The following is a 22,149-nucleotide window of genomic DNA, read 5'->3' on the forward strand; positions in this document are numbered from 1 at the left end:
GAGAAGCTGGCTTCCCGTGGGGAGCCCGATGTGAGACTCGATCCCAGCACCCCAGGATCATGACCTGAGCTGAAGGCAGACACTCAACCACTGAGCCACCTAGATGCCCCTGGATCCAGGACCTATACCCAGGCAGTCTGGCCGCACATCCGCTCCCTCAGTCACAAGGCTGTATGCCCCTCAGGCTGCAGAGAGGGACACCCATTTGAGTACAAGTGACTAAGAGGCTGTGTGGAGTTGGCACCCTGGGTAGGGACTGCCCCACTCCCAGATCCTGATTGACTGATTTATCGAGGACTGTGCTGCCCCAAGGCCTGGAGAAGAGCTGCATGCGGGGGCGGGGGGGCAGGCAGGGAAGGAGGAAGGGGAGGAGGAGGAAGAGAAAAAGCAGACTAAAATACAGACGTGCTCAGCCATGAGGGGCCCAGTTTATTGGTGGCTAGTCCCGGTCGGGGACCTGGGTCTGTGGAGGGAAATAACCAAGCTCGGAAAGCCAGGGCTGTGAGGAAAGACAGCACAAATCCTTCTGGAAAAACTCATTCTATTTAGAATATGGAATTCTTATTTGACCCACTCCCAACAGCCTAAGGATTCTGATTAAAATTCCAGCCAGCTTCTAGCAATAGAAGCCACGTGCTTTGAGGTGTGATGGGTCTAACCTCTCAAATTCCACCTCTGCCACCTGCTGTGTGTGTGTGACCTTAGCCAAGTCATTTTATTGGTCTCTGGGCCTCAGCATCCTCATTTGGAAAGTAAGGATAAATAGTACCTCTACCCTATAGGCGGGCATGGGACTCCATGATATAACCCGTGTAGACCGCTTGGACTCTTGCCCCACCTCACAGCACTCAGTGAACATCAGCCTGGGTTCTCACTACCACCACCTCAGAGTGTGGTCGAGAGGATTACACAAGACAGCAACCAATAAACGTCGGCAACGGCCTTCCTTGGTCCTCCCGCTCAGCCATGCCAACCACAGTCTTCAGCCCACTGTGCAGAGGAGACCCTGGCAGGCCAGCCTCACTTGCCACCTCACTCCCTCAGAGGGGCCTTTGCCTGATGCATACTCCGTAAGGTGCCTAGAAGCCAAAACCCATCACCGAGTGAGGATGGAGTCACAAATCTCAATGATCTGAGGGGTGTTTAGAAAATTCACACGTTCTGGCCCCACTTTTCCAGGTTTTAACTCAGTATGTCCAAGGGGGGGCCCAGAAGATGAATTCTGAAAGTGCCTCAAGATGTTTCAGCAGCCAGCCAGGCCTGGAAATGACGGATTTAAGAACTGCTTACATTTTAGGAGGGCAGAGGCAGTATGTGGGCTCGTGCTACAGGTATGTACATACACACACACACACACACACACACACACACACCACTGGACCTCTGGAAACTTGAGGGGTAATGGCGGAGACCCTGGCACAGATAACCAACTATTTGCCAAGAAGGATCCAAGTTACTGACTGAGAGTGATTTGTCAGTGCCAGGGAAGCCACACAAACGACAAGGCTTTCGGCAGCTGGTAGGGGGCCCACAGAGGGCCCAAGTTACACAAATGACATCATGATAATGCAATATCCTGGCCCCGTGTCCTTCCCTTCTTCTCTCAGAAGCATTTAAAAGTGGTGCCTCCCTCCGAAGAACCATCCATAGGAGGAAAGTAGGGATATTACCATCCTCCGTGGCATCTGGATTCCCCTCCTTTAAATCCATCTCTTGTAACAACCGCGGTAGGAATTATCCTATTCCTTACGTACAGTTCCAAGTTCCTTGGACTTCATCACAAGTGGCGGATGTAGCCCGTTCTGGATGTGGACAAACGAGTGGCAATTGCATAACTAGCTGGGCACTTCACACCACAAATTAATCCTACAGGACAAATCCAGCTCCGATTACACTGTTTGACAGGGCGGTGCTGGTCACCTAGCAGGAGGGAAGTAGGCTGGTGGTAACCATGTGAGGGGCTGACATGACCACTGCACAGAATCATGCCTTTTACCCCCACCATCCTCCAGAAAGAAGAGAGAAGGGCGGGGGGGAAGACCAGGTGGAGGCTCAAGATACACAAACTTAACCTAACCATTCACCTGGAGAGCTGACCCCCTCTGGGTCAACTTCTTCTGACCAGACAGAAGACGACGACGACTCAGGCACCACAGGAAAGTGAAAGCATGCCAAATGCCATTGCCCGGAGGGAGTGATGGCCAGGATGGCCAGCGGATGCGCCCAGCCTCTGCTACATGCCAGACACCAGGCTGGGGCTTGGTTTGACATCGTCTCATTTAATCCTTAGAGCCATTCTGACAAGTAGGTTCTAGGATTGTCCTCATTTTACAGATGGTAAAATTGAGGCTCAGGAAGGTTACATAATGAGCTGTATGATCTGGGCAAGTGAGTAATGGAGTTAGTGTTTGAACCCAGGCCCCGAGCGTGAGCAAATCCTCTCAGACGCCTCTCCCCATCAGAGAGGCTTCTCTTGGTCCTGCTCTGCTCCGAGGACACTCCTTTCAAAGCCACCTTCCTCCGGGATCCCACTAAGGGTTCTCTTGGGCTCAGTCCTCTTGGCAAAGGATGCAAAAGGACCATAGGCCATGTGAAGCACTAAAAATCTTAACCTCCTGGGTAAACCTCGGGTTCTAAGGAGCCACAGGTTCTGGCAGCGGCAGCTCGCCTGGTAGCAGCTCTGCAAGTGGAGACAGACGGGCCGGCTTTAGGCAAAAGGCCTCTGAAAAGAGCTCACCTCCAATGGTGGAAGGGACGGGCAGTTCCTGAAAGAAAAAAACGTTTCGAAAAGGGTTTTTTTTTTTTAAAGATTTATTCATTCATTCATTCATTCATTCATTCATTCATTCATTCATTCATGATAGACATAGCGAGAGAGAGGCAGAGACATAGGAGGAGGGAGAAGCAGGCTCCATGCCGGGAGCCCGACATGGGACTCGATCCTGGGACTCCAGGATCACACCCTGGGCCAAAGGCAGGTGCTAAATCGCTGAGCCACCCAGGGATCCCCGAAAAGGGCTTTTAATTCAGACAACAGCCTCTGACTTCTGACGGGGGGGGCCTATCAACCGGCCCAGGGAGGAAGAGCGCTGGAGCTCAAGTTCAAGTACTCAGACTCAGCCTGGGAGCAGCAGTGGACCCCAGAAGCCTGCTTCCTGCCTCACCACCTGGAGAACGGCAACAATATCCGCCCCCGAAGGATACTGTGTGGCTCGGGTGAAAACACGGGCAAAACGTGCGGAAGACTTTGTAGCCCGTGTTACCTGTCAAGCATTCTGCTCAGTGTATTATACCTATTTCTTCATTTTGTTTAATCCTTACAAAATCCCAAGGTATCTTTAAACCACCATTTCACCGACAAGGAAGCCACTTCAGAGAGGCTAACTGACCTGCCCCAGGCCACGCAGCTTGGAAATCATAAAACCTGACCCTCGTGTCAAGGGTCCAGAGGTTAGAGCCACAAGAATCAATGGCCTTAATCTCCACTTCCATGAATCTTCTTGTTTCTGCAAACAGAGGGCTATAGACAGGCTGGAGGATAGTTAAAATTTTGAGGCCTGTGAAAACCCAGGGAGCTGGCCCCAAGTGACCCACCGATGACCCACTCTAATGGCCACACGTCCCACAGAATTGCCTGCGATGATGGAGAGGCCTCTATCCGCGCTGTCCAATATAGGGACCACGAGCCGCCTGTGACGAGCGTGCACTAGAAATGCGCCTTGTGTGACTCAGGAAGTGATTTTTTTTTTTAAATCTCACTGAATATTTACTAAATGTCCATTTAGACAGCATCCCATGGTTCGTGGCTGCGAACAGAACAGGGCAACTCCTCCCCCCACGGCCCAGGGTCCCTGGGCATCACACGGTGAAGGCTGTAAGAAAATTCCCGCTCCCAGAGCAGGACTTAGTGCAAATGAACAAAAATAAAATAAATCCTTCTCGGCCCAGAGCAAACACCATCACTATGATCTGGAAACGTCTGCAGCTGGAAGAGAAAAATGACTATTTCCAAAACAAATGGCCTCACCTCATTTTCCCCCCTCCTTTTAAAAACAAAAATTAAATGTGTAGCTCCCTACCCCCATTAAATTGTTTAGGAAAGGTTGTCACAATTGGGGGGGGGGGAGTGGGAAGGAACAAACCCCTTTGGTTTACAGTGACATAAGGGCTAAAATATGGTAGAAAGGAAAAGCCTGAAGAATAAACAAGAAGAGGCCCAGCACTCTCTAAGGTGTCATAAATCAAGAGGAAATAGACTCAGGGAGCTAAAAGCTTCCAAACATTCTTCCTCTTGAACTATTTTAAGCAACCAACACATACAATCTCTCAGAGGTTATTTCATTCACAGCAACAGATGAGAAGCAATGGGCTTGGCAGGCGGGCTCTTTAAACAGCGGGGAACAAACACCTCAGCCCTTGGGCCTGTCCCCGGCCACCCCGCTGAGCCAGGTCACTATTTTAAGGCACCCACGGGCCTCTGTTGTCCAGAGGGATGCTCTGGCCTGGCTTCAGGTCCTCCTGCCCTCTTGGACCGACCCTGCTCAGGAAACCACTGCATGGGCTTCCTCCCCACCCAGGCCGCTCCCGAGGAGAGAAGAGGCGGGGACTCTGAAGCCCGGAAGACCCGGGTTTGAATCCTGCAGCGTCATTTACCCGCTGATGCCACTTGGACTTCTCTGGGCCTCAGTTTCGTCAGCTGTGAGAGAGGGTGAGGAGAATACACACCTCACTGGGCGATGTCGAGAATCACACGGTAAAACACAAGCAAGGTGCATGGCGTAGGGCCTGGTGACTCTGGAAAGACTGCACAGGGCAGGTATGTGCTGGGGGTCTGAGGTGAGAATTCAGCCTCTCAGCTTCTCTGGCTGGGAAGGGAACACGGCGTGGCGGGAGGGGAGAGAAGCTGCAGGAAGGCTGCCTGAGGTCCATCACAGTCTCTACTTCTCATTAGCTGCATGACCTTGAGCAAGTGACTCAACCTCTCTGTGACTCAGTTTCCTCCTCTTAAAGATGGAATAAAATAATTTATTAACATGATAAATTTATGATATTGTGCCACTACCATTCTAGACCTAACTCTTCCCCCCTCTTTTCTTTTTTTAAGATTTTATTTATTCATAAGAAACACAGAGAGAGGCACAGACACAAGCAGAGGGAGAAGTAGGTTCCCTGCAGGGAGCCCGATGTGGGACTCAATCCCAGGACCCCGGGGTCACGCCCTGGGCTGAAGGCAGATGCTCAACCACTGAGCCACCCAGGTGCCCCAGCTCTGCCCTTTTCATGCCACCCTATCAATTCAAGCTCCTCTGGGGTGTCCAGTGGTGACACTTCCAGATGAGTGAACCACAGCAGCATAGCAGTGAAGTGAAGGCAAGTCACCATCCTGGGTGGAGCAGAACTGAGCACTCCAGAACAACGATTCTTTTACCATCAATAATAGCTACTGAGTGCTCACTGAGCACCAGACTTCCCAGGAACACTACCCACATGGCCTGGGCCCCACGCCAGGCCATTTATATCAGAATTCCTGGAGGTGGAGCCTTAAGACACACACACACAGGTGTATGTGTGCGCTTGTGTGTGTTTAAAGCTTTCCAGGTGATTCTAATGTGAATCTAGGGTCAAGAGCCACTGAAATAACCCTTTGAGAGAGGAACCATGATAAATATCCATTAAACAGCATTGGAAAACTGATGCTCGGAGACCAGGTAACTAGCTGGCAGTCAGGCAGTGGTGACTCATGTTCCACCTCTTGGCCACCTGTGTTGGCATGCCCCTCCTGAGATGCAGAGCCCACGCCACGTAACAGGCACTCAGACACTCCCAGTGCCTTTCTCATACTGTTCCAGATCCCCCTCTGCCTTTTCCAAGCACCCAACAAGGTTCTCTCTCTGGCTACATTTGTGACCCAGATTTGACCTCCACGAACCCAAAGCGGCCTGAGATGGAGTCTCACTTTCCCAGGACTGAGGGATACACGCCCAAAGTCAGAGCAATCCACAGAACTGGACCTAATTAAACAGATCTCAACTTAATGACAGGAAACAACAGAGTTGATGATCTTCATTAGAGGCTGCTGGCTGCCCGTGAAGAAGCTGGAAAGCAAACTTGCAGGGGCTCTTAAGGCCATCGACCACGGAATTATAAGGCTGAAAATAAATCTCTCCTGCCTGAGGCACTGTGACCCTGCTGGACCGTGCCCACTAGCAGAGCAGACAAAGGAGGGCAATGTTTCAATCCATCATATGATCTAGGGCATTCGAGGAGATCTGGGGGCCAACCTCCGACTTGGTATCTCCACAGAGAAGTGTGAGGCAAGCAACCAAACTCACACTCAGCCCTTTGGCTCAATCCGGCTTCTTCCGCACACAGCTGTTGCCATTCTAAGCAACGGCTACTCCCTTCTTTCAGGTGCTCAGGCCATAAACCTTGGTGTCATATTGATTCCTCTCTCACATCTCACACATCCAAGCTGTTGACACAACACATTGGCTCTCACTTCAAAATACCCCCCTAACCTCCCCACTGACACCCAATACAGGCCGCCATCCTCCCTCGCCTGGATTTCCTGCAAAAGCCTCCCAGTGGCATGCTGCTTCCATTCCGTACTTGATGCCGCGGTCCCTTTCCGACACAGCAGAGGGGGTGACCTCATGAAAATACAAATCCGATCATGTCATCTCTGTAAGTCCCTCCAGTGGCTCCCAGCAGACTCTCAGCTAAAAGTCGGAGCACCACACAACGGCCTACAAGGCCCTACCTGGGTGATCACCCCTCTCCGTGCTCTCCAACCGCAGCTCCCCCACACTCGTCCCACCCCAGCCAGGCTGGCTTCCTGGCACCCACCAGGAACTTGCTGTTTCCTCTGCCCGGATCGGTCTGCTCCAGCCTGGCTGGCCTCACTGTGATGCTTCCAGCAGGCCTCACTCTTCCTCGTTCTGCACCAGGACTACACCCTCCCACCCCACCCCCCAGGCCCCTCAGGTTCATTTGCTCAATCACCAAACCTGTAATAGTGCCCAGTACGCACGCGGTAAGTCGTAACTAAATATGTGTTGGATGAACAAGTGGATGTACCCCAATCCAACTCTTGGTCACTAGATGGGTGGGGCTCACTGTGATGCCTTTTCAGAGGTAGCTCTCCCCTGGAGCGCAGTCACCTGCTACTGAATTGGGTCCCAGCATAATTCTGGCCTGCCCGGCTCGTCCCGGGAGGATTCCATCCAGAAGAACAGCTGCGAGCAACTTGCTTCCAAAGTGTGTGCTCGTGTACAACTTGATCTACCCGGCTGCTGAGAGGTGTTAAAGAAGCAGCACCAGGCCCCTGGTTTCCACAGAAGCAACTTTTTCTGGCTGTATGTGCTGCCGTCTTCAGAACATTTTATTCATTTTCGACTTGGGGATTTTGTCCAGTGGACGGGCTGGTGGGGAAGAGGGATGGTAGGCTGCCCCATTCACAGAGCCTCTCAAGGTGACCTTCCCAAACCCCCAAACCACAAACTCTGTGGTTGTGGGACAACCTGGGGTTCAGAACCCGTACACCTTAGACTGCCGAGCTCCACGTCTCACTGCTTGGAGTTCCTGGCGGCCTGTCATCCCCACTTACTCTTACTTTCCCTCCTCTTTGAAAAGCCGGCCCTGCCAACTGCAACAAACAGCATTTAAAAATATCTTGCTGGATTATACAGCCCTGCTTTCTAAATTCCTCACAATGCCTGTCTCTGTCCCACATAGTATAAAGACGGGTGTAGCGTATTTAATTTTTTTTTTCCTAGCTGCTCCCCTACTATAAATACCCAAGTCTGGGTGGGCGGGCTTCAAACACTGGCTGCATGAGGTCACCTCGGAGCCGATCTCAGCACTGTGCTGGCCTGCCAGGGTCTGGACACAGCTGTTGAGCACTGAAGTGCTGGGTCTGCCAGAAGGAGACAGAACTTATCCTTCTGATATTGGGGGGGGGGGGGGGAGGGAGCAGGGGAGATCTCTAATACAGTAATTGCAGTTAATCCCAATATGGAAAAGGATGGTTGTTTAGTCCTGCTACCCAGCCAGGTCTTCAGAGAGCACGTCCAGCTCCATCCCGGGCTGTTTCTTTCCCAAGGATACTAATCACGGGGCCTGACCTTAGGAAAATGATTTCACAGTGTCCTTGTGGGGTCTAGAAACATTATCAGAGACAGAAGGGCCCATGGAGAATGTAGCCTGACCTTTTCACACCACAGATAAAGCAACAGGAGAGCCAAGAAGACAGTGATTCACTCCAGGTCATGGAGGGGCCGCACTCCCAACACAGAATCTTCTGGATCCAAACCCTCTGTTCTCCAAACTGGACGGTCCTAGACGCTTGTACATGAGATACTTGCTCGGTGCATGAGCTTCAGCTTGTGTTTATTAACAGCTCTCCTCACAGAAAGTGCCAATTTTCATAATTTAAAAGACACAGGCTAAAAAAAAATTTTTTTTTAATTTTTAACAAAAGCTTGGCCTCAGTTGTAGGGATGGTTTCCATGCACTGAAAGGCTTGTTTTGCCCTCTCTGGGGTCCAATTTAATCCCTTCCTGCCCTAATGTTGTCTACCTGGTGCTTCCAAGTTGAGTTTCCCTATTTAATTTTTCCATCATGGACCTGAACCCACCCCCACCCTCCTCACTTCTGGAAAAAAATGGACTCCAAATCATTAAACACAAATGACTGTGTGTGTGTGTGTGTGTGTGTGTGTGTGTGTGTGTGTATATATTTCATTCATGATCTTTTTCAAGTGATAATAATCCTCCACTGGGGTCAGGAAAAGGACTAACAGTGGAGTTATTAGCTAGGCCATTAATGACCTATCACATTTTATTACTGTCACTGGAGTTCAGCTGGACTCCAGGGAGTCCAATCCAGATGGTGGATCGGGTGGTTCCACAAGATCAGACATTTAACAAGACTGAAATCTTTATCAACGCTCTGGAAACACCTTCCCCGAGAATTGGCAAGTGACTGAACCTCTCTGAGAACCGACCTACTGCTACTTTCCAAAATGATCAACTCTAAACTAGAAATTGAACCTAGCAAGTCAGACTCATAAACGAAGAAAGTTCTGGAACCCTATTATCTTATCCTGTGTTATGGGCCCTCTCCACCTCCAGGGTTTAGACTCCTGCTTTGGCAAGAGTTAATCCAACGGCCACATGGAACAAGCCCATCAGCCCTGACCTCCGTTTGGTACTGGGATCGCTTTGGCCTGAAATGCTCTGTTCAGGGCCCTGGGAAGAAAGGCCGAGTCCGAAGCCAAGTCAAATGGGAGAAGTGGGGCTGAGTGAAGCCTTGTTCTCCACGCCCTCTCAACCCAAGTCTGCTAGGTTAGTCCTCTCTGGTTCCTTGTGCTGCTGGGACAACGGATGGGGGCATCACTGAGGCCAAGCTTTCAATCAGCTGGAGGGGTAATGGGAGGTCTGGGGCTGTGGTTAGGATGCACTGGGGAGCAGACACACTCGATTTCTGAATTATAAAAATGAGTATTGGAAAGCGCTCTTCCTGCACGCTGGCAGGCTTCTGAACATCTGGATGAAAGATGTGGGAAAGTTGTCCTTTTCACTGTGTTATCTGCTCTGCTCTCCGTTATGTGCCTGAACCTTCTGGCCAAACAGGGTTGCCTGCCGTTCTCTTGGGTTCCAGGTCTTTGCGCACATCGTTCTCCCTGTCTGAAAGCCTGCGTGCTCCCCGCACTGCCTCGCCGTCCCTGTCACGGCTTGGCCTGCCCAAATCCCACTGGCCCCAATGCCACATCCTCTAGGAAGCAGCCATGTGTCCCTGCCAGCCAGCCAGGCCTCCTCTCTCTCCCCACTTGGTGCTCTCAAGTCACCAAAAGCCCCCAGGTCCCCATCTGTAGGGGAGACATTGCATCCACCTCGCAGGAGGGCTTGGGAGTGGGAAGCTCCCAAGTGGGACAGCGCCCAAGAGCCACGCAGGGCAGTGGCCCGCGGCAGGTGGAGGCCGTCCTCGCAGGCCCAGGGCAGCGACCCCAGACCTCCTTGTGGGGATCCGCTGTGCGCTCTGCTTTCCCTGCTGGATTCTCCGCTCCCTGACGGGCAGCATCAGCACCTGTCCTCCTCCGATCTGTCCGCCTCGCCCGTAGCTGGCTCTCGGGAAGCAGCCGGGTCCCGGGCTTCCTCGGGCTGTGCTCCTTAAGCTGCTCCTCCCGGTTTGGCGTGCGGCTCCAAACGTGCCGCCAAAGCTGCAAAACCATTTAGGCCTCTTCTAAAACAAGCAAGAAGACCACAAAGTATGTTTACGTGACAGGCCAGCAAAACACAAAACACCTGCTGTCCTGTGGCTCGGGACTTGGCAGCCGCGACATGCGCAGCCCAGCCTCCGCAGAAGTGCTCCCCGGGGCCCGAGCTGCGGGCTGGCACCGCCGCGGTCATTTGTGCACGGGCTCGGGCAGCGGGCTAGCGGCCAGCCGGCTTCACCCAGGGGACCGTCGAGCCACATGACCGAGCAGGCCGCCAGGGTGCTTTCTCACGATTCCACAACTTCCTTCTACCTGTTAGTCACCAAGGAAAGCCTTGTGATGAACGCTCGTCACCCTGCGATCTGGGTCACGGTCCTCCCCTGTGCTACAGCCTCCCACCACAACAAAAACAAATAAGACCAGCATGTTCGACACGAGTCTGCAAAACTACAGCGATAATTAGAATTAATATTTGATGTGCCAGGCAGAGTACAAAGTTCCTTGCAGAGGCTTTTATTAAATCTTCATACTCATCCTGTGAGTCGGGTGCTCTTTCCAGTCCTATTACAGAGCAGCATTTCTCAATCAGCGGTGATTTCGCACCCCACCCCCCCCACCCCACGGGACATCTGGCCAGTTCTGGAGACGTTTCTCATTGTCACAGCCGGCAGCACGGGGCATGGGGGATGCTACTGGCATCTAGTGGGTAGAGGAACCTCCCGCCGCCCACGACTGCTCCCCCAACAGAAACCATCCGGTCCCAAATGTCAACAGTGGCGAGGGTTGAGATCCTGTTCTAGAGAAAGAGACTAAGGCACAGAAGCTAACCCGCCCAGGGTCTCACAGCTCCCAAGCGAGGGTGCCGCCGAGGTCACCCAGCCTGGAGCACCGACCACACACCGGGTGCACCGCCCCACGCAGGGGAGCCAGGCCCTCATTTTACAGAAGATCGACAGAAACTTGGAGCGACTTACTTGAGGCAAAGCAACCTGGAGCCCAACTCAGACTCCAAAACCAACGCACTTGGGCGCTTGCTAAGGGGCCGCATCTCTCCCCGGGCATCCAGCACCCAGCCTTCGCCCTGTGGAGGCAGCGCCCTAGCAGAGCCTGAGATGGTGAAGGCTTTTCTGCCAACTGCAGAGCCAGTGCGCTGAGCTCCCAGAGGGCAGTGGCCTAAACACAGGCGCCCTCGGGGTACTTTTCCTACTGTGCTTCCTCCTCCCCTGAACTGACTCACTCCCTGTAAGAGTTGGCCAGTGGAGGCCGCAGCTTTTCCACTCAGCTGGGCTCACTGATCACCAAGCAGCTGACACTTGTAAGGCCCTCCCCGGGCAGGCGAGCCCCTGCCCCCCCCCCCCCCCAGGAGCAGCAGTCGAGGCTCCTCCAGACAGACAGCACCAGCCGGCCAGGGCATTTAAGCAAAGTAACACAGACTCCTGCGGAGGAAGAGCCGTGCCTGGGTTGTTTTTTGTGTGTGTGTGTGTTTTTTTTTTTTAAAGATTTTATTTACTTATTCATGAGAGACACAGAGAGAGAGAGAGAGAGGCAGAGACACAAGCAGAGGGAGAAGCAGGCTCCCTGGGGGAGCCTCATGCCGGACTCGATCCCGAGACCATGCCCTAAGCTGAAGGCAGATGCTCAGCCACTGAGCCACCCAGGTGCCCTGTGGGTCTTCACCGGAGAAGCACAGGCCTAAAGGCTTGAGCACTACGGGGCTTGGTCCTGGCACGGCTGTGACCTCACTGTCAATTCCAGGAAAGGGCATCCTGTTTAATGGATTTTGATGGGTCCCCTTACCGGGTCACGGGTGAAAAACTGTTTAAGGTGCTGCACAAAGTGTCGAAGTGCGGAAACAGGCCAAAGCGTCCACCCACCGTCCTGCCTGGCAGGGCCGGATTCGGACAACCTGAGGATTATGAGCGGGGTGTCCCTGGCTTGTCTTGGAACTTAGGTGGCACTCGTGGATCCCAGGAGCGTCTCGGCAGTCAACTGCCTCGGTTCCTTCTCAGGTTGGAGGCAGGGGGGTGGAACCTCCTCTGAGCAAGAGTCATCAACCAAGATAGCCCTCTGGGGTAGCTGCGGGCAAGGGGCGGGTCGTGGTGCTGTTCTTAGGGGAACCGGCTGCCTCGGTCTCTCAACTCAGCCCTCCTGTAGACTCATTTGCTGCCCAGCAGACTTTTGCTGTGACTAAGTCACACTTCGGGTACTGCACCCTGAAGGAACCCCCTATTTACCTTTGAAACCCCTCCATTTACATCCATGAATCACAGCTGGCCTCGGGAACTTTGCGAGAAACGAGGGTACCAAAGGCTGAATGATGTGCCTAAGACTTGGAAACCCCCACAACGCTGCCTCTATTCATCAAGAACTTGGAGTTCCCTGCCTCGGTATAAAAGGGGTAAGGTTCTTCTGTGGTGTAATCAGTTATTCGCCTGACAAGTACTATGCACCAGACACCGGGTGAGGCACGAGGGGGGTAACAACGAGCTCACAGTTGGGTGGGAGACACAGACCCAAAAGCAGGAAATGCTACAGAGCAAATGCTCTGGGTGCTGCAGGAACATCGCGGAGAGGCGGGGGTGGGGGGGTGGAGGAGTCAGGTAAAGCCTTCTGGAAAAAGCAGAACAACCCCACCTTGTTCCTCTAACTACTTGGGGCTGGGGTTGCATTTCTCAGGCATGCAAGGGGGTGAAAAAAAATAAGTTTTCATTTCCAAAGCTTGCTTTGTTTCAGTGTTACCAGCTCCCTTGGCTTCAATAAAATAGCCCAAGAGAAGCTGCCCTCCCCCCCTCAGACTAACCAGGTGTGGAAACTGATTACATAGCAACCAGCGGCTCAATTAACCCTTGCCCCTTTGTTGATGACGTCAGGGAAACCTCCTGATGGTCTCCTGCTAACTGCGTCCTACAGCTGGGAGAACAGCTCGTCTCCGCTGTAGATGCAGCCCTTTTATTTCTTGGCTGTGAATGAGACTGTTGGCACTTGCTTCAGATGACAGAAAACTGAATAATTCAGAAAAGTCCTCAGCCACTATGTTTTGCTAGAGTCTTCGATGGCAGTGGTATTGCTACACTGCCTATTGCTTGTGAGTCACCAGAGAGGCCCTCCCTGGCTGGCATTTAGATCAGCTCTAGCCACACTATCCCATTACCTTGTTTGTTTTTCTTTTAAATAACATTTAATATTAAGGGTAAATTCCTATTTGTCACTGGTTTATAAGCTTCATGGGAGGAGGACCCTCCCCCCACTCATCCACAGCACTTTTAGCAGTGATGGGCACAGGGTGAGTGCTCAGTAAATATTTGTTGAATGAACTGCTATCATTTACTATCGGCTAAGGTCTTTAAATCTATGATCTCACCCAATCCTCATGCCAACCTTATGAGTTATGTGCTGTCATTACCACCCATTTTCCAGATGACAATGGCTAAGAAATATGCCCCAGGTCACTCGTCTGAACAGCAGAGGTGAGCTCCAAACCCTCACTGGGACTTTGCACCCCTTACCGCTGTGATCCAGCTACCCTTGCGCACTTCCTGGTTACTGCTTTGAAGTAAGAATATTCTCAGCAGAAGCCTATCACCTCACACACAGTCCTGGGAATTGAAGAGGATTTTCTCAAATGCTTTGAACCCTCATGAAAGCTTCTAAGACAAAGACAGCCAAGAAGAAACCCAGGAGTGAGTCTCAGTTATCAAACTTCTACACAGAGATAGGAAAGAGTGGGCAGGGAGGAAGCGGGCAGTGAATGAGAGAAGTTTCTATTTTCTGCCAAGTCCATGCTTATAAATACTATCCTCTTAAAGTGGTTTCTCCAGCTCCCATAAGGAAGCCGCGGAAGTATCATCACTTAATGACACTGCCCTGGGAACACGGACGGACATCAATACCAAATGAGCAAGTGATCTATAGCTCCTGTTGCTCTATGAAGCTGAGATCATGTTGTATAAACACTGCACAACTTTTATCATCCATCTTGGGCTGAGCAAAACCATATTTGCCCAGCACTCTGAGTAATGGCCAGGAATGGATGGATTAGAGCCCTTGAATTCCCGGTTGGAAGACATTAAAAGTTTAAGAGCCCCATATAGCTGAGTCAAATGCATGTGCCCATGCTGTATAATTAGCAGGCGCAACAGCAATAAAGATATAATTGAAAGGGAAGACCAGCAGGACGAGAACACGAACCGGCACCCTCCTCCCGGGTGTAGCCATTTCTCCCTTGGTCTTCAGCTGTGTAAACGGTCACCTGGCCGGCCATGGGGCTTCAGTGTGACAAAGGGCTTGGATCTCCCATTCCTCCCCTGAGCAATTTCTGCTTCCCTCTGAAGTCAGCTTTCAGGCATAAGTAATTCATTGCTCCTCTACTAAACATTCATTTTAGCTCATCTAAACAGACTTCATAAATCAGCCCGGTTATTGTTTACTGAGGCCACCCCCAGGATCTCATGTATAAAAAATGAGCATCCGTATTACTAAGTGGAAGCCAATGGTCACCTGGCCTGCAAGAGACTCCCCAGGAGACCAGGGGATGCACAGAGGGCGACTCTTGCTCCCAACATCCAGGGAGCTTTGCTCTCAGTCGCATGGAGTCCTGCTTGTCTTGACTACCAAGGCTTGAGAAGGATTGTTTGGAGTGGGGGAGGAAGGTCGGTTATGGGGTCAAAACCTCATCCTGTAAAGAAAATCCCAAGGAGTGATGACCCTAGCCAAGAAATGGCGCTTTGGGATAAGCCCTTCAGTGGAAGACACCTGTGTTCTAGCAATTTCTGGCTACTCTATCTACATTTTCAGGGGACCCTGGAGAGGCAGCTGTTCCTTCTAGCTTCAGTTTGCAGTTGGAAAAACTGAGAAGTTCCTCAACCTGCTGGGCACCAGCTGTGCACGAAGGGCATTTTTGGTTCGGTCTGGCACCTACTGTTCCATTTTTGTTCTAGTCTGGTTTACAGGCTTGGGGCGTCAGTCTTTTCTCCTAGCGGGTTGACTTCTTTGAGCTCAGTCTGGGCCTCCCCCTCAGCCCAAAGTACAGGACTCTCCCCCGGGCTAGGACAGTGGGTGGAAACCCCCCTGCCCCCCACTTCTTCTCCTGGAGCTCATGTTCCCGGTGTTGATACCACAAACCCAGGACGCAAAGCACAATTATCAGCTGTGACATCATCAACACAGACTCCGGGCTGACCTCAACTCTGATCTAAGAGGAGGAAAATTAAAAGGCAAACGCTCTTCCACGCCAGGCATCTCCTCTGGTGGTGCCAGAATTAAAACCAAAACCAAGGAAGGGCTAAGCAAAAGCCATGCTGCTACATACAGATTATCTTCAAAATGAGGCCTGAGATGTCAGCTGCTGTCCCTGGAAACTGTGCTGATAAAAACGAAGCTGTTTTCCTCCCCCTCTGATGGCTAAAAGCTTGAACTCTGGAGCCTACCTCGCCTCAAATTCCAGCTTTGTCACTTAATATCTGTGTAATTTTGGGTAAATTGCTTAACTGGCGTGTACCTTGGTTTCCCCAGCAGTATAATGAGAATAAGACTATAGGGTACCTACCTTATTGGGTTGCTGGGATTTCCTGGGTTAACACATGAAATGCTAAGAACAGCAACTGACATACTGTTAAGTGCTCATTTAAAATTTTAGCTACTTGATGTCAAACCACATTTACATTTGACTCCCTTTTCAGTACCCACCTGGCCTTGTCCACGGACTACTTGCTTGCCACTGAAGGCTGTTCCCAAAATGGCCTTCCAATCAGATTGCAAGGATGCCTCGCCATAGTACCATTCTAAATAATTTATGGTTTGCTGACTTCTGAAATTGGAGTCTGGTAGGCAGTTTGCTGTTAAACGTATGTCACACCCTAACCTTACCAGGGAGAAGGTCAAGTGCTTCCCTTCCACCCTTTGCACTGAAGCCCTGTCCTCCTTCAGAGAAATGCAACTAAGTACTCAGTGTGGTTCCCTTCTCAGAATGCACATCATGCAGTTTCCTATCCCCCACACCTCTTCCCCACTTGCCAGTTTACTGGGTCATCTTTTCTTTCAGGAAAGCCCATAAGATTGTGCATTTAATACAACACATGGGGCTTTAATCAATTGCTCACTTGACTGGTGACAGCTTAAGAAGTTCAGGCCCCTGGGAGTCCGTATGTGGTTCTCTTTCTGGAAAGGGGATTCAGGAGTCACCAGCTTCCACTGGCCTGAGCACAGGCAGTTAAGAACCCACCAGAACTTCTCCGCCTTCCAGGAGAAGGCCTGAAGTGTACATCCTTCAACCCAGCAAAGCCCAAGGCAGCTGCACCTGATCCTGGCTTTCCTGCCCCCTTCTTCCCATCCTACTGCCTGGGTGGACCCTCTGGCTGCTGCTATTGGGCTGGAGAGATCTAGGGTCAGAGCCACAGTCGATCTGCTCCGCTGTTGGGGAAAGACCACGCGAGACACGCAGTCCAGCAAGGCAAAGAGCAAGGCAGGAGGGGGTTCAGGAATGGCTTGGTCAAGAGCCTCAATCAGGGAAGAACACCCAGGCAGTGACAACGCCACGAGGAACAGGATGTCAGCTTTATCCTCCAAAAGCCAGTCGCCAGAAGAACTATCTCGGGCCAGAACCATGTCATGGACTCCACCTTGAGAACAAACGTCTTCTCTCTCCCAGGTCCTGGCACACCCCCCAGCGTGGTTCGCCCTAGGAAATGCGCCCGGTGGGGCAGCCCAGGGAGGGGGATGTCCCTCTCCCGTCCGTCCACCGTCCACCGCCGAGGCCCGCACGCTTACCGTTGGCGTTCTTGCCGCAGATGAGATGTTCGTAGGGCTGCAGGACGCCCCAGAGCTCGGCGTCGTTGTTGATGACCATCTCCAGGGCCTCGGCGGACACCTCCCCGGGCCCTCCCCCTCCCCCTCCGCCTCCGCCTCCCCCGTCGGGGCTCTGGCTGGCCAGCACCCGGGCCCGGATCTCCTCCACCAGGTTCTCCATGCAGGCGGTGAGCGAGATGGCCGCGTACTCGTGGATGCGCACGGAGATGCGGGTGTCCACCATCCAACGGAAGAAGCGGCCCACGGAGAAGGTGAGGCCGCAGCGCGCGGACTTGCCGCGGCGCAGCCCGTCGCCCGCGCTCATGCTGTACAGGGACAGCGCCTTGACGGCCGCCAGCGCGCAGCTCTCGGCCAGCGCCCAGCTGTGCACCAGGCGCACGGCGCTCTGCACCTCGAAGCGGGTGCACTTGGCGTGCAGCACGCTCAGGCGCTGCGCCTCGCGGGCCACGCGGATGAGCGCCCTGCGGAGCAGCCCGGCCAGGCGCCGCGCAGCCTCGGCGGAGAAGGGCGGCAGCCGCCGGCCGCCCGCGCCTTTGCGCAGCACCCGGGCCACGTCCCCCTCGGTCCAGGGGAACTCCTCCAGCTCGGGGAGGCGCGGGCAGCGCGAGAAGAGGTCGGCCACCTCGGGGTCCTCGGGCAGCACCGTGTTCACCGTGTCCCAGCTGTTGTGGCGGCTGTTCATGGAGCCGGAGTAGCACCACCAGGCCGCCCCGCGGTGCTGCTGCGCCGAAGAGGTGAGCGCCTGCGAGTTGGACTTGGACGACGACAGGCTGAGGGAGCGGCACGAGTCCCCGGCCCCATACCCGGAGTCCAAGGTCAAGTCCTCCAGCGTCTTCAGGGTGGAGCTGTACGTCCCGGCCATGGGGAGCGCGCCGGCCGCGGCCTCGCCGAGCGAGGGGCGCTCACGACTCCATGCTCCCCTCCCCAGCGGGCAGGAACGGGCTCTAGGCTCTCCGGGGCGCCCTCCTTCCTCTCGGCGGCCACATGGCGCGCCCGCGGGCCGCGGGAAGGTGCGCGAGCCTCGGGGCGGCCGGGGCGGCCGGGGCCCCCGCGCAGCTGTCAGCGCAACGGCCCCCGCCGCGCCCGCTCGGCCCCGCGGCGCGTCCACTGCAGCCTCCCGCCAGCGGAGCGTCCGTCCTCCGCGGGGAAGGGATCCCGAGCGAACAGGGCGGCGGCGGGGGGAGGAGGAGGAGGAGGTGGAGAAGGAGGAGAAGGAGGAGGAGGCGGCGGCGGCGGCGGCGGCGGCGGCGGCGCGCGAGTCCGGGACCAGCCGGCGAGAAAGCGCTCTGCAAACTTCTGCTCGGCGCCGGCCGCCCGCGCCGCTGGGTACCCCGGCCGCCGCCGGCATGCAAATGACCCGGGCCGGCCCACCAATCACCGGCCGCGACGGGCAGAGGCTGCACCAATGAGCTCCCCGGGGGGCGGTCACTATGCAGATTTCGCGGGGCTGCGGGTGGAACCCCGCGGCGGAGGAGGCGGGGCTGGAGGCCGCGGGTCGCGGGAGCGGCGGGGATGGAGGGGATGGAGGGGATGGAGGGGATGGAGGGGATGGAGGGGATGGAGGGGATGGAGGGGATGGAGGGGATGGAGGGGGCGGGGCCCGCGGGCCTGCGAGCCACCCCGCGCCCCGGGAGGCGGCAGCCGAGACCCGGAGCGGAGGGGTCGGGCCTTAGGCGCGGGAGCTGACGGTTTAAAGAGAAATGGAAAGGAGAGGCCGGTGCGCGCTGCCCCCGCCCGCCGCGCAGCCCCCATCGAGCCCTCCGCAGCCGAGCCCCACCGAGGCTGGCGCGGCGCTGTGGGCCCGGGGGTGGGCGTGGGGAGCACAGCCGACTGGGGCGCGGGTGCACGAGCCAGGCACCCCACCTCTCGCCCGGACTTTCTGGCAGGCCTCTCCCGTTTCCCGAGATGAAACTCCATTTGTGTTTAGGGGGGCGGGGGGAGGAGAGACGCCTTTCTTGCTTCTCGCGAAACGGTCTGGTTTTCCTTACGTTGCCGTCCAGGTTCCTGATGACTGGGAGGGCCCCAGGTCTGTGGTCCCCTCCCTCCGCGCCACGGGAAACTAAGGCCGTTTTCTGGACGTGACTCCGGGGGAGAGGGTCCTCACTTGCATCCGAGGCTCACAAGGGTCGGGGGCCTCCCTGTTACAAGGGTACAGAGCTGCTGGCTGTCAGGGGGCTCCTTGGGGTGCGAGGGTGCGAGTGTCCCAGAGTGTGTGCACGTGAGAAATGGGCCCTGGCACTGGCCGGGCTCGAACCCCCGGCTGCGCCACCTCCTGACGGTGGCGTCCCCAGGGCCGAGCCCTGCGCCCCCTTGGGACTCGGGGTGGAATGGGTGCTGACCTCCGAGCAGCGCCGTTGTAAGTCAGCCTGGGTCCGGGCCTGTGTCCAGGAGCGGTCGGTGGGAGCGGGTGCACGCCCGGTCCTCTCCGTGCCGCGGCCGTCCTGCAGCCAGGAGCACACACGGGCTCCACCGCGCCTGCGCCCCGCGGGGCAACCGCAAAGTCCAGGAGGGGATTGTGCACGCGTCGCCCCCAGGTCAGCCCCCCGCGCTCCTGAATGGCTCCTTTGTGCGGCTCCAACCTCCGGCCGCGAGTTGGGTACGAACTAGAAATGTCTGGTTCGACTCTCTCCTTCGGACATTAATGGCCCCTTTCCCTGTGCAACTCCTTTTTCTCCTTAGCGCTCTGGCTTCATTTCTCCTTTCTTCGGGTCTGTCTTTATGCAATATCGCCGCCTCATGGTCAGAAGTGGGAACGGGGTCGAGGATGGAAGTGACCCGAAAGACGCAAAGTCCGCAGAGATCAAGTTCACAGAGGACACAGGATGGGACTACCTCCGCTAGAACTGAAGAGGTCAAATGTAGGTATTGAGGTTCAACGTGTCAAAAATTCGAAAAACAAATCCGATGCAATTTAAAACGTAGTCGGGGAAATCTAATTTTAGAGCAAATGTTGCCCTCTAATGGACGTTTGGAGGAAAGAAGTGGCCCACAGGGCGGAGGACTGGCTGGCTGGGTTTCTTCTTTTTGTTGTGCGCACCCTTAAGAAGCAGAGAAAATGTCTCAACTGGATATTTACAACAGGGAAAAGTCATCTGGGAATGAGCTAATGCCATTTATCTTATATTTAAATGACTTGATGACATAAAAGTGTAAAGATAAACATGCATACAGCCCAATTTCAGAGTCTTGTGGATATTAAACTACTCTGCAAAGATTTGTTCCATGAAATTCAGCCATGGAAAATACTACTGGAAAACTATTGAGTTTCATTAATAAATAAATTCCAAGGAGAGGAAAAAGATGGTTGGGAACCTATACGTTAAAAAAAGCACTTAAGGCATATCAACTAGTTAGTCATAATGTGTGGAATTTATTGGGATTTTTTTTTTTTTAGAATCAATAAACATTTGACATTATGAAACAATTGTAAATGAGGAACATCACCCAGATCTTTGCTATTATGAAATTATTGTGTTTTTTAATGTAATGGTAGTGTGGTATGTTTATTAAATGTTACTGTCTTTTAGATATACATAGTGAAATGTGTGTTGTGATTTTTTTCATTAAAAAAAGGAAGTAAATTATTTTGGGAAGATCTGGTGAAGGGGACTAGAAAGTTATGAAAGATGGCTAAGACTGTAGATCTCTTGTCTTTCATACGTTCACCAAAGTCTTCTATTGCCATCTTGAGGACAGGACATACAAAGTATACCTGGAGTGTGTCTCTGTGTTTTGTGTGATGGAGGTAGAAAGAAATGGAGGAAGAGAGAGAGAGAAAGAGGACAAGATACATTGGGCTATGTTAGAAATTAACCAACTGATTGATTTTCAGTTAATCGTTTAGGAAGTTGGCGGGCAGGGTGAAAAACTTTAGATCAAGAAAGAAAAGACATGGCTTCTTATACATATGTACGTGTGTGTGTGTGTGTGTGTGTGTGTGTGTGTTTAAGGCAATCCGCTGGTAATGTGCTTAATGTTAGGAATGCAAGTTATATTAGAAGAAGAGGAAATATCATCCCAACCCAAATCTGGCCCAAACATCATTTTTGGAGAAAAACAACTGTCACATATCTGGACACGTTAAAAAGAACATGATGAAACCATGGCAAATATTGGGAGAATTCCCAGTGGAGTAATTAAAAATCTGGGATTGCCCATGCAAAAATTACATAAGGGAAGAAGCTTGAAATAAAGTTTAGAAACTTTACACCTTGGCTGATGTCTCATATTTTGTTATACAATTTTTTACAAAATCAAAATCAATCTGGAGATGGGGGCGGGGGGAGGGGGAATAAAATACCCTGGAATATATCTTGAAAGTGAAGATGCTGAAACTATTTAAGTACAGATAGAACTCTTGTACGAGAAAGACAGATTATGTCCTTGAGAGTGGCCAAGTTTCAAATTAGTTTGTGGATCATTTTTGGTAAATTCTCTCAATAATAGTTATTGAATGCCTACTGGGTTACGACTGTGCTAGACATGAGAGGTGCATTGGACAAGGTTCTGGCCATTAAACAAAACAGCAACAACAAAATGAAAACACATGCCCAATATGGAGAGAGAAAGGCACATGAGACTATTTTGCAAAATATGCTTTGCAGAGCTGCTCAAAAACCACTGATCAAGGGCCACCGCCAGTTCTTTGACTCACCACACAGGTTGATACACCTAGAGGAGAAATGGTACAAATATGAAGGGAGAAAATACTCTGTGGAACGCAAGGAGAGCTGAAAAAGATGCCAGTGGTTGCTAGAAAAAGGAACCAATGGTGTGGAAAATGTGAGGTAATCCTTCCATTCCATGCAATCCTTGTTAGCCCATTCCTGACACAGGAATTGTTTCTCTCTCTCTCTCTCTCCCTCTCCCTCTCTCTCTCTTTTCTGGACCTCATGACTAAAGAGATATACAGATCATTTGAAACAAAGAGCCCCCAGGATGACCAAGGGAAAAAGAAATACACTTCTGCAAGGCACATTCTGCAGAATGGTGTCATGGGTTTGGTCTGTGAAACAAGGATCAGTAGTTAAGTCTGGAAAATTCTGCATTCTGTTTCTCCCTGTAGTATATTCATGATGGACAGTATTTTATTTAAGGCTCTTTCATGTTTCCTTTAACCCAGTATATAT

General features: G+C 52.8%; 1 protein-coding gene and 1 long non-coding RNA gene across 3 annotated transcripts in view; one reads left to right on the forward strand and one right to left on the reverse strand.

Annotated features, from left to right (window-relative positions):
- Positions 1-18,274, reverse strand: part of ABTB2 (ankyrin repeat and BTB domain containing 2) — a 167,284-nt gene extending 149,010 nt beyond the window's left edge. The window contains exon 1 of one of the 2 annotated variants that reach the window (XM_072791095.1): positions 16,982-18,274. In XM_072791095.1, the coding sequence (XP_072647196.1) occupies positions 16,982-17,882 (901 nt within the window). In that variant the 5' untranslated portion in view covers positions 17,883-18,274. The remainder of the gene's footprint in view (positions 1-16,981) is intronic. The other variant, XM_072791094.1, reaches the window with a different exon arrangement.
- Positions 18,275-18,646: 372 nt separating this feature from the next.
- On the forward strand, positions 18,647-20,554 carry LOC140612881 (uncharacterized). The gene is made up of 2 exons (XR_012013988.1): positions 18,647-19,554; positions 19,700-20,554. It is a non-coding gene; the product is annotated as an uncharacterized lncRNA (long non-coding RNA).
- The last annotated feature ends 1,595 nt before the right edge of the window (positions 20,555-22,149 follow it).

The sequence above is a fragment of the Canis lupus genome, chromosome 21 (assembly GCF_048164855.1).
Source record: "Canis lupus baileyi chromosome 21, mCanLup2.hap1, whole genome shotgun sequence".
Taxonomy (NCBI): Eukaryota; Metazoa; Chordata; class Mammalia; order Carnivora; family Canidae; genus Canis; species Canis lupus.